Source organism: Perca flavescens, chromosome 22 (assembly GCF_004354835.1).
Source record: "Perca flavescens isolate YP-PL-M2 chromosome 22, PFLA_1.0, whole genome shotgun sequence".
In the NCBI taxonomy this organism is placed as follows: domain Eukaryota; kingdom Metazoa; phylum Chordata; class Actinopteri; order Perciformes; family Percidae; genus Perca; species Perca flavescens.
The window spans coordinates 7,772,624-7,785,257 of NC_041352.1; the positions used below are offsets into that span (position 1 = coordinate 7,772,624).

Below are 12,634 nucleotides of genomic sequence, written 5' to 3' on the forward strand. Positions count from 1 at the left end.
TTTTCAGAAAAAAGGACAAAAGAAAAAAAAAATAGCATTGCTAAAGCATAGACTAGCTCATTGTGTTACAAATATTTTAACACCGATATGCATTTAGCTCCTGTTTACTCGATTAGTAGTATATTTAACTTTATCCAGGTTGGATTTACTAAGCACAATGGATTATATGTTAAAGATTAATTAAGTATAATATGTGTTTTATAACCCTGTGAGACTTCACTGTGACAATTCTATAGATGTTTGAATGTGAATACATTTTTTTGTGTGGAGAACAAAGACCAAAACACGTGGTGACATATGTATATTTAACAAATAGAATCACCATTCCCAACATCCTACTTTCAGCATCTGCTCCCCATCAGAAAAGAAAAAAAGTGACAAAGAAAACAATTATTTAGCTGCTTCTCATTCTGCTCTCCTCCTAAAAAAACTCTTGCCCTTGCTGCAGGCTGAGCGACTGATGTACTCAGCTCACATAACGCTGCTTCCTTGCGTTTTCTGTGCTTACACAAAATGAAGACTACAGCACACTCATTGTATTCACGGATGAGCAAAAAAGCCTAAAGAAAAACATTATTTTTCTCTAAGTTGTAGCTTAGATACCATGTGCAGGACTCATCACAGCTTGCAAAAGATCCATGGGGCAAACACAGGATCACAAAGACAGCATCACTCTCTCGTTAGCAATAATTACCCAATCAAGACAATTAGCATTTGCAATGACATGTCTCTGGCATTTAGCCGGGCTATTCGGAAGCCAGAGAGCTGTAAAAGTCTCAAATGGTACAGAGAACTCGGTGTGTTGCCATTCAGCCTTTTCCCTTATAATCCCCAATAATTATCAGATGAACCACCAAGCTTATGTTTGTTACATAAGGTATACACTGTCAGACAGATATAATTCCTGCACCAAAGCCAGCATACTAAAAGATAGGGGTGCACCGATCCGATATTTGGATCGGGTATCGGCCCTGATATTGACAAAATAGCTGGATCGGTAAATCGGAAAAATTTTATAGTTTTTCTTTTTTTTTTTTCCCACTCTGTCGCAGCACCGGGACCCCTGTTAACTGCGTAGCCTTTTCACTCATGATAACTTCATAACACAACTATTAATAACCCACAACTAACTCTCTTTAAAAGGATAAAACGCCATAGCATATAACAATTTGAGACAAACAGTTTCTAACACTAATAATTTTACATTTACAAATATAGCTACACCGCCGAATGGCATGCTGGGTAACATTACAGCTGCTAGCCTAGCTAGCCAGGTAGCATAACAGTCTGTTAAGCTGGGAGAGGCTCCGGTCGCTACACATTCAAGAACCGAGAAGAAAGTTAGCTAGAGGATGAAGAAAGACCGGAGATACACCAGAACAACTATGCTCAAGAGAGGAGCCGTCTGTTTTTTGTTTCTAACAAATCGGACATAATTTAGCCACTGTTGTTGCCCGTCGCTCTAACGTTACTCGGCCGTGCTAACGTTAAAGACGTGTCACTTCAAGCATGCAGCGGAGCAACATTATGAACGCAATCCACCTCCGGTCCCGCTACAGACCGTTGAGAAAGACGGGTTTAGAGCAATGATTAAAACTCTGGATTTAAGATGTCTCGCCTCGCTGAAATACGTCCGCCAACCTGCTAACATTATTCATACAGCGAAGGAGGCCGACAGCGGAGCTCCGTTCACTAGCCCACTACAACACTACAACCTAACTTACCTATGGCCAAGGTAGTGTTTATACAACTAGCTTACAACTATTTTGTTTTGAAAGGGAAACAATGTTAAAGTTGTTTGTATGCGTCTTCATTCAATTTGAGTTTATTTGACTACTTTGCAGTTTGCACAATACAAATAGTTTAGCTTCTGTAACGGTTTCATTGATTCCCCTTCATATAAAGTTATTGCATAATGTCGTGGAGCCAAACCCTTTAGTAATAAAAGCTTTTAGTAAACATGATGACATTAACCTGTTTTTGAGATATTCTATGTACTCCTGACAGTAGAATATGCCATTATAAACCTATATAAAGGTGGCCCATTATTATTTATTTAAATTTATTTTAAGAAGTTTGATTACATTTTATTTTCGATTTGAATGCACAGTTGTTTTTTTAAATAACAAATAAATAAGAATTCAATACATTACATCTATGTTATTTTGTCTTAGTTAGGAAGGTCTGGTACCTTTAGTCTCTTCCACATGGTGGAAGGAAGGTATAAGGTGGAAGGTATACAGTTTATTATTAATTCAGCAACGGTATCGGATCGGTATTGGGTGTCGACAGATACACAAAGCCCTGGCATCGGTATCGGGACTGAAAAAGTTGGATCGGTGCATCCCTACTAAAAGACCTAGAGAAGAGGACAGAACTGTTGCTCCATCTTTCTCTCACAACAGCTTTTCATATGAGCATGGGCTATTTGGAGATGAATATGCTATCTCTAGGAACATTCTCTTGATGGGGGAGTATGAAAAGACAGATGTCTGTGGTAGATTAGACTCAGAAAACTTCAAAGTCTGTTTCTCATTTTATCTTCTGCAAATATTAAAGTGACAGGGCATTCATGAGTTGTCCCAACATTTATAAAGCAGACTGTGAACATAAACTTGTGTATATAACATGCTATGACACACACATAGACACAGACTGTCAGCTACAGAGGAGGCAAAAATGTTGCTTCTTACAGAGTGAGCCTTTCATCCCATTTAGGACTGGAGGAACTGTGAGACTTCGCTGTGCGGCGCGACTCCCCCTCCGCTGTCACCTCCACATAAATGGCAGTCCCAAACAGGCTCTTCTTCCTCTTGATTTTGGCACAGGAAACTGGCGGTGAGTACATGAAGGAAGTGATCAGAATTCTTCTTTTCAACATTTTACATTTTCAGCATGAAGTTGACACTCTTGTTCATATAATTGGTAACAGTGTTTCAATGTGAGCTCTCTGAGGGAGGGACTTGGTCAAGACCCTGAGGCCACCCTGCCACTCCCATACATTCTAACCTACTGTGTTTGGACTCACCAATGGCATGGAGCTGTGAAGTTCCCCTGTGGTTATGGCTAGACTCTGCTCTAGATGAGGCCGTGGCCATGTCATACACCACAGTGGGAAACCTTCAAAACCATACACACACAGTCAGACAAATAAAACAAACATCAAACATACAAGACATATACCCAGTAAAATCCCAAATAGGAAACAGGTGAACTTAAAAATGGGTTCTAATAAAAATATAGATGAGAAGTCATAGAAGCGTTTTTTGCATATTCTGAACATTTTTTTCAGGTTTGTGATCAAGGTCCTAACAGCTCTTAGCTAGTAATATTTACCTAATTTAAGTGGAATATTACTTTATTTACCTAATGTTTTCATTGTTTCCCATACTATAATTCTACATGGACATAATGCCGTAAAAATAATTTATACTCACAATTGGGGTGTGCTGCTAGACCCTCTGGTTCAGCCCACTCCGTGTCCCATGGTTCCTCTGAAACCGAAAAGACTTCATTTTTAGGACAAGGCACAGCACAATCGGTGCAAACTGCAGCAATTCAAAGAATGACCTCTGATTAAGACACTTATTTATTATTTTGCATGTATATTTCATATAGCAGCAATTGTTTCACATATACCAACTGTGGTGTTCCCCAACATGGACAAATAAATGGAGCACTCTTTTCACTGTCACACAATAACATTAGATCTAGTGGTATGTTCTATAGTTGCACATTGCATTCACTACAACTGATCACCAATCACAGCTACATCATGTTTGATTCTTGTTTTAGCAGTAGTCAACCATAAAGCTCTGTGTTTGTCAGCGCTGATTTCTCCCATCATAGCCATAAACCGACTTCAAACTGCAGCAATTTTACATTCTACTGTGTCACTACTGTATTTTCTAAAAGGTCAACTACACTTGTGAGTAGGGTTGGCCACCGAAACCTAAATGCTCGGTATCTACCGAACGACAATTCTATTTTTTAAGTATCGTTTCAGGCACTGTTTAAGCCCATGCACAGTTTTGAAAGGATCGTTTCAGCACCGGTAACTGAAAAAACCCAAATAATACCCAACTCTACTTTGGGAATTGTCCAACTTCTTTTGTCAGCAGTGACAATAACATCATCCCAATCACCAATGTCCAGGCATGGTAGCCTCCTCCACAGAAAATTAAACAAGACAGCAAGGTGAAGACAACATTCCCATTAATTGTGGAGGTCTCTGCTCCAGAAGTCACTACACCCTCTTGTACCAAAGTTAGCTAATTAAGGTCAAGCATTTAACATGATTAAATGATCACAGCACCAGGTTGACACATAGGCTGGTTGATCACCCAACATGAATTGCAAGTTGGAGCAGACAGCTTTAAGCAGCTTAGGAGGAACCCAATTAAGAAGTCAGGGTCAGTCCATGGCAGAATGAACTGATCAATGTGCATGCTACAGGGCAGATAGAGACAAAAAAATCAGCAGCACAGTGCCAGGCAAAGTTAAGTGTGCTATCTTGCTACTTAAAGTTTCATACCAAGTGAGTTCACTAGTGATCTACATTAAATTTCAAAACCGCTTGCAAAACCTTCCACACGACATACAAAAATGTCCATTTTATCTTAATGTTTCAGAGCTTTGGAGTTTATTTATTATTTAATATTTAATATGTTGCTAAAAATGCACTTTTTTAAAACCGTAAGATTAAAAGGAAGAAGAGCTTGGACGTTTAACAAGAGCTTATTCATTATTTTACATACCAGCCTACTGTTAAAAAAAAGCAAATACAGGCTACTCGTTTTGCACTTGTTCGGTTTACTTCAAGTTTTTATTTTTGTATTCCTCCTGAAAGTGACTTTATTTTGCTGTTGGATAGATAGCCTACATCTGGCTTCAGGTTGCACTACAAATTCATTTTACTTGAACAGTGCAGTGTTTTAATAAAATAAATACATTTTAATAAATAGAGATTTGAACCTTATTGAAATTTGTTTTGTGTAAATTGTTAATAATTGAGCAATGGGAAAAAAAATCGCTAATTGAAAAAGTAATCGTTAGATTAATCGATTAAACGTTAAAAAATAAATAAAAAAATTAAAGAAAGGCTTGTTTATTTATTATATATTATTATTAATACTAAAAACGCATAAAATGGTAACTCTGTACAGTTTATATGTAGGGCTGGGTACCGAACGTCGATACTTTTATGGCACCGAAAAGAATCTTATGAGTATACAAACAAGGGATTGCGCCTGCTTTAGAAAGTTAACTAGTTGCAAGTTTGCGGTAAAATTCAGTTCAGTTGTCAAGGTCAAAACACTACATGTAGCAGCTCGGAATCAAATAAACATATTATAAATAATGTTATGTCATTTTTTTAACACGGAACGTTTGCTGCTTCAATCCAGAGGAGTATTGAACAGTATTTTCCACGACTGAAAAAGGCACGTGTTGAGGATGAGGACCAGGCTGAACTGGATGCATCAGTCTGAAATAGAGCTGAACAGTCCAACCAGTGTAATTAGTTAGGTTATTAATTTGTTTACAATATTTTCAGGCTTCAACCAGTGCTGCTGAAAGACAGACGTTGATGAAAGAGTAGGAGAGGAGGACAGCATCCAACAGCGTATCCTCCTCAGCTTTTGATACTCGATTGTTACGAAAATAAGTATCTTCGCCCCTGCCGCGCCCACCACAAATTGCTTTCTAATCTATGGGAAACACTGGTTTATTTTGAATATCTACTGTGTGTTATTTTTTTTCTTTAACACAAAAACAACCAATTGTTCAATGAGACAGATGGGGATATATTAAAATCCAAAAAAACATGAGTACATTGTGGCATCATTTCTAATATACCTGGCAGTCGGGAGTTAAAGACTCACTTCTGCAAGGTATGCCTAATGAAGAATGCAACAGCATTAAAAAAATAAATAAATAAAAAAATAACAACCACAGTGGCACAGTGATTAGCAGTGTGGCTTCCAACAAGAAGGACGCAATCAATTCCTGGCCCTATCACCATCCATATCAGGTTTTTATGCTCTGCCTGTGTCAGTCTGGATTTCCTCTTGGTGTTCAGTGTATTCTGACAATCAACATACAAGTCATGTGTGCTGCAGACTATCAATATAATATTTGTATTTTCTTACACACCATAAGAGATAAATCCTTAAGCACATTAAAAACAATGTAGGTAAAATACACTTGACAATTGAGTAGATGTGCTTTTAAAAAAAACAGAATGCATTATAGCTCTCCCTTAATGGTTTTCTAAAGTGTAAATATAGGCCAAGTTCATTTTGTAAATATCCCTTTGGCAAATCAGCTTGGGGCATCCCAATTAAATTCATTACATTTCCCCGAAGCATGAATGTGGACTAGCAGACTCTGAGGCATAATTTAATGAAGAGCCTTATTATTATATAAATATATGTATTGAAACAAGAAAACAAAAATACAATAAAAATTTGCCAGAAGCAAACTAATTAATATAATAAAATTAATTAGAGTCAGTGCCAGGATGTTGACAAATTGTCTGACAGGGCACAACCCCTCAACTCGTTCAGGGCATTTGATCAGTGAGTTATAGGATTAAATGTAGGGCTGCTCCCTCTCAGTCGATTAGTCGACTAATCGGTCGTTTTGGTCTTAAGTCAACTTAGATTTTTTTTGTGTCCATTAGTCATGTTTTATGTTTTTTTCACGCTGAATGACTTATTTCCAAGAAACGTACGTGCACATCTCTGGTAAACACAAGAATTAAGGGTTGACATTTTACCTAATAATAGATATCACCGTGAAACCTACTTTGATTACTTTCATTAAGGAAATTATTTGTTGTATTACAAGTTTTCTGAAATGTTGTGTTTAAATATGTAAAGGAGGCATTATTTTATTCAATATATGCATCCTTTTGCATGACTCTTTGCAAAGAAACTCAGATTTATAGATCTGTCGATTAAATCAACTAATCGATTAGTCAATACAATTGAATGAGCGTTTAGTTGACTAAGAATTTCTTCAATCGAACACAGCCCTAATTAAATGCAATCTTGAAAATATTTGAATTACCACACCAGAACCCAAGTCATTTTAACTCCTGTCGTCCGTGCATTTGTCTGATAATGCATGGCAGATGGCAAAGCGTTGTAGTTTCCTAGTCTCAAGTCTTGTGAAGACAGCCAACCGTAAGAAACTGCCATCATTTGTCAACTAATTGATTAGTTGAGCAATAGAAAATTAATCAACAATGTTAGTAATCGATTCAATTGTCAAGTAAAAGTCATTTACTTACAAATGTACTAAATTTGTACAAATGTACTAAATTAAGTGGTTTCACCTTTTTTAGTTTTCTATGATAGTAAAGTTATCTTTGGCGTTTGGACTGTTGCTTGGACAAAAGAAGCATCAACTTCAGTTGTGTGGCATTTTTCACCATTACCTGACATTTTATCTAACAAACGTTTAAACAAAAATGGTCTAAATACAGTGCTTTTCTAAAATGCCTGTTTGCCCTTGAGGAATCACTTTAATTGTCTCAAGTCCAAGAGATAATAAACTATGAATATGTAGGATCATGCTCAGGTGAGAAACACACAACTCTGGGTTTAAAAGTGCAATTTGCGCAATAATATTTAACCTTGAACTGATTGCTTATACTGTCTAATGTGCTGGTCAACCTGTAGAAAGAAAAGCTGGTAGTAGTGGTTCAGGGATAGATTTGCTTAAAAACAGCTAGCACCCTACTTACTGCTAGGCAATCACTTAATAGCTTGTGGTGCATGTGCGTTTGTGTGTCTGCATAAATGCCAAAGACTTTTGAAAGTTTTTTGACAGATCTTAGAAACTGGGCTCATACATGGAGTATTTAGGTTCTTCATTTCACACACACACAAAAATGTACACACTAACATGGACGACTGAGTCGACTGCACTGGAATACATCTGGGCAGCAGACCATGATTTCGGGGGGTGTTCGCTTTCATGAACAACACTCACCCCAGCTCCACAAAAACTGTGCTTAAAAAAAACAACAAAAAAACAGTAACAGAACACAAGACTAAGCCATAACACACTCTAGTCTTTTGGCCCAGAGAGCGTGTTTCCCTGCTGAAGAGGACTTTGCTGTAGCTGGTGACTGGTTTTTGTTTTCGAGCTGTGTTTCCTGGACTAACAGCTAACTGTAAGTTGGATTTCTCTGCGTTTGCTTCACTGAAGATAACGTCGGACGCATCGCACACGAGCTACCATCAAGCCTGCAACTTTTTTTCCCCTCTTGCCGTGTGTGTGTGCGCTCTATGTGGTAACAGTGGTTTAATAGAGTTTGAGTAAGATTTACATTGAAACTGCTGTAAGGAGATATAATTGTGTGTAGCTAGAGTTTTTAAAGTGGAAACTGATAGAGAAAAGGGTAAAGGGGTAGTTGTGTGTAAGTTACCATATTTGAAGGGTGTGATATGTGTTATGTTTTTTTTTTTTTTTATTTTTTTAAATATTATTTGTACATTTAAGTTATTGTTCAGTAAACGATAGGCTACCTTTTTTGTTAAAGAGTTGTCTGGGGTCAGTTATTCCAATACAGCACAATAGATTTGCAGGTTAAAAGTAGGATGGTTTATGACTAATCCAAAATAGGTAAACCTTCTTGGTAGCTACCTTAAAGAAACAAACCCAAACACCTTATCATTCCAGTCTAAAGTTACTTATTGCAGCTTGGGCATTGCACTTGACAATGCAAGCTCGTCAAGTCAAATATCCTATAGGCTTTACTAGAAAAATGTTTTTGACGCATCGTAATGCATCGAGATATCAAATCGAAGACATGATAACCGTAATCGAATCGGGAGATCAGTGAAGATTCACACCTCTATTTTCCATTTCATTCGAATAAGTTGTTTGGTCTATAAAATGTCAGAAAATGGTTAAGTGTTTTCCAAAGCCAATGATGACGTCCCAAAAAGGTCTTGTTTTGTCCACAACTCGAAGATATACAATTTACTGTCACAGAGGAGTTTAGAAACTAGAAAATATTTAAATTTTAGAAGCTGGAATCAGAGAATCTTTCCTTCTTTCTTTTTTTTTTATAAAAAATGACTCAAAGCGATAATCAATTATCAAAATAGTTGGCGATTATTTTAGAGGTGGGCGATATTAATTGATTAATCTTTGCAGCTCTATTTTACACAAACCTTACCCATAAAGTACATTTCAAATGTAATCGTATAACAACAGGAGGCAGCCAGAGGTTTTGATCAGTCCAATTAGACCACATAGGGTTCACGGTAGCAGTCTACTGACCATCAGGCACTCCACATTTGGGATAATTGCATAGTTTATCCTAGGTAATGAGACAGCGATCGTTCCCTGCATACAGTAAAGGCTGTTGTTTAGCCAAAACATTAGCAATCTTTAACCTTGCTCTACTTTATCAACAACAACAATCAGGAACTGTTACAGGTCCAATATGTAATATATTTACTGTAATAAATCCAAAAATGACCCCAATGCATCAGATATTAAGGAAACAGGTTAAGTTGAAATACTATCTTTTCTGACAATAATGCTAATGCCAGTATTTTCTCCTTTTGAAATTTCCATTCTGTGACGGAATTTCGGTTTGTGTTTTGGCCTGTGTGCTGGCATCAACTGCCCAGTTTGACAGCCAGGCCGGGGTTGCCAGATATACTTGTAAAAAACGTAAAGTCAGCTCGCTACAGCTGTAACGTTAGTACAGCCATGGAAGTAGCAAACAAACAGGATCAACGCCGATAGATTCTACCAGACCTAAAAAAAAAACAGCAAATTTGTAACAGTTGTGTGACCAGAGACGTAACAAACCATATTGGGGATGTATTTGAAAGATGGAGACAGCTTAGATCCCAAAAGGACGCTGAGTTGGTTCATTTCTTCCTGAACATGTAGCTAAGCATTACCTTCATGCTTATTTATCATGGGTACAAGGGACGGGCATTTTATGTAATTTCAACATCTGTGTACTCACATTGAATTAAATAGCTAGAGTACCCGAGTTGGTTAGTCGCAAACAATTGAGCCAGTAAAGTGATCCCGACTGGTCCTGGCAAACCCTGCTAACTGCAAGGTTGTTGTGTTTTTAGCGGCTCCGACCATAATTCTAAGCCGAAAAAGTGTGTCTGTCAGCTGGGTACACTCGAGTCTGGGGAGGAGAGGGCGGGGGAGACGACTATCTCCAGTATTTTTAATTTGTACTGCAGTAACTATTTTAAACACTAGCTGTCAATATTACATATTGCACCTTTAAATTCTTACAACTTTTCTTTTTTCATACCACGGGCAATTAAACTTTTTAACACTTCATCACTGTGTGTGAGATAAGACTCATATACATCACTAAATGCACCTTGCACAATAGGTTCTACATCTTTATCAATACTAGTGAAACAGTTGTAAATTTTTATTCCCAACTTGTATATATTTTAAATAGTTGTTCTTGCATTGTATTCTATTATTATTTAATGTATATTGTATCCTGTTATTTAATGTATATTCTGTATGTGCGTTATGTGTCTGATATTTTGCTGCTGCAACCACGTAATTTCCCATTTTTTTGGGATCAATAAAAATCTATCTATCTATCTATCTATCTATCTATCTATCTATCTATCTATCTATCTATCTATGTTGACATGACACACTAGCTTCAGACAGTGGCGACAGGCTACAACTCCTACTTGCTCTCCAGCTGCTTTCTTGCTTTTCAAAGGTCAACGTGTGTGTGTGTGTGTGTGTGTGTGTGTGTGTGTGTAAGTGAGTGATTGAGAGAGAGAGAAAGAAACACTGAGAAAGGACAATAACAAGTATATTTCAGAGCCAGACAGCCAAGGTTGCTACTCAAGTGACAGCTTCCTGCCAGAGCTGAAAAAAAAAACATTGGTCATAGCTGAGAGAAAGCAAGCCGCTCACTGAAATACAATTGCCAAGACTGTATAGAAAATCTTCAACAGTCACTGATGTTTCACCATTTCTCTGTGAGACTGAGCCTATGCACAAAAAGGGAACTTGACCTAACTTTTATTGATAGGGATTCCCATCAGAATTGAATAAGTATTAAATAGCCTATGTTTACCTGTGTCTTAAGTCAGGTATTGTGCATGACATCTTGATAAACACCTTGTAGACAACAGATGCCAACACATTTAAAAGTTAGAGGTAGCTAACTTAACCATTGTTTCCTTTTCGTTTCAGATCAAGTTCAGTAAACAAGACCATGGATTACTGGATAATAAAGATGCAGATTGCTCTCACTTTCAAACTATATTCAAATAATTTAAGCCGTTACGCTAACACCTTATTGATACAAACGCAAACACTCATCAGCATCAAACACACTGCGAACATTGGCTAACTGTTGATGATCTACTGACATGCTAATGTTGACGTTAGCTCAAAAAGTAAGAGTAATTTAATAGGCATCTAATGTTACTGGCCTTTGGATAACAATCTCCTAAATCTGAGCCAATGTTTGGTAATCTTATATTCACACCAAGCATATCACATAAGTACAGTAAGTTATACGGCTAACGACATGTAGCTAGCTATGTCGTAGCCACTAGCACTAGTCTGCAACGAAAGCTAAAGTCAGTTAGCAAGCTAGCCAGCTAGCCACAGAAGAAAAAAAAACGTTTTAATGTTATTTGTTTGAGTTAACGTTACTAGCTTACCGCTAGCGGACTATCCTACTACCGTCACGATATCTACCTATCTAACTAGCTAGCTAAAAAGTGATATCCTCAGATAATTGAAATAATCAATGTGTTTGTTTAATATTTAGCTCTACAACTTGCAGCAAATCAGACACGGCTAGTTTAGCAAGCTAACCCTACAAACTTAGCCAAGCTATTTTCCAATTGACAGCCGGCTTGCTAACGAATTTTTCCGTTACTTAGCTGCTTTGCTAGCTAGCTAGTTGTCCGCCATCATAGAGCTAACGTTAGTCAAACAGTTTGGTTAGATGTTGAAGACAGACTTGTAAAGAATACATTTGGGACATTACGAGAAGGTAGTTCGAAATGGTTTGAGTTACATAAGCAGCTGTGTTTACCTTGTCCGTTGTTCCACTCCTTTCCTAGTCGCTGCGTCTCTGCTGTTCTAACGTTAGCTACGGTTGTCGGTAAAATGACGAACCGTATAGGCCCCACAGTCTGCTACGGTCCTCTTGCCATCTCTGTGCAGAAACCTCCGAGCAGCAAAACACTCGGGCTACAGGCGCGCCCCCCCCCAAATATTGCTGTGTAATAACACGGGACACAAGAGTTAACCATCTAAGTCAATACTTAAAATATATACGTATGATATTGTTACTGTAGCACAACCTCACTACCCAGACCATTAGATTAGGGCTGCAACTAACGATTATTTTCCCAGTCGATTAATTTGTTGATTATTTTCTCGATTATTCGATTAGTTGTTTGGTCTATAAAATGTCAGAAAATTGTGAAAAATGTGGATCAGTGTTTCCCAAGCTGGAATCAAAGATTTTTTACTTTTGTCTTAAACAATTAGTCAAACTGACTAATCGATTATCAAAATAGTTGGTGATTAATGTAAGATTTGCCATAATCGATTAATCGATTAATTTTTGCAGCTCTACAGTAGA

At 37.5% G+C, this 12,634-nt stretch overlaps 1 protein-coding gene across 1 annotated transcript in view; it reads right to left on the reverse strand.

Annotated features, from left to right (window-relative positions):
• Positions 1-12,356, reverse strand: part of wwp1 (WW domain containing E3 ubiquitin protein ligase 1) — a 35,202-nt gene extending 22,846 nt beyond the window's left edge. Inside the window, exons 1-4 of the mRNA XM_028569768.1 lie at positions 12,080-12,356; positions 3,438-3,494; positions 3,029-3,120; positions 2,694-2,832 (exon numbers count right to left, since the gene is read on the reverse strand). Coding sequence (XP_028425569.1) covers positions 2,694-2,832; positions 3,029-3,098 — 209 coding nt within the window. The 5' untranslated portion in view covers positions 3,099-3,120; positions 3,438-3,494; positions 12,080-12,356. The remainder of the gene's footprint in view (positions 1-2,693; positions 2,833-3,028; positions 3,121-3,437; positions 3,495-12,079) is intronic.
• Between the last annotated feature and the right edge of the window lie 278 nt (positions 12,357-12,634).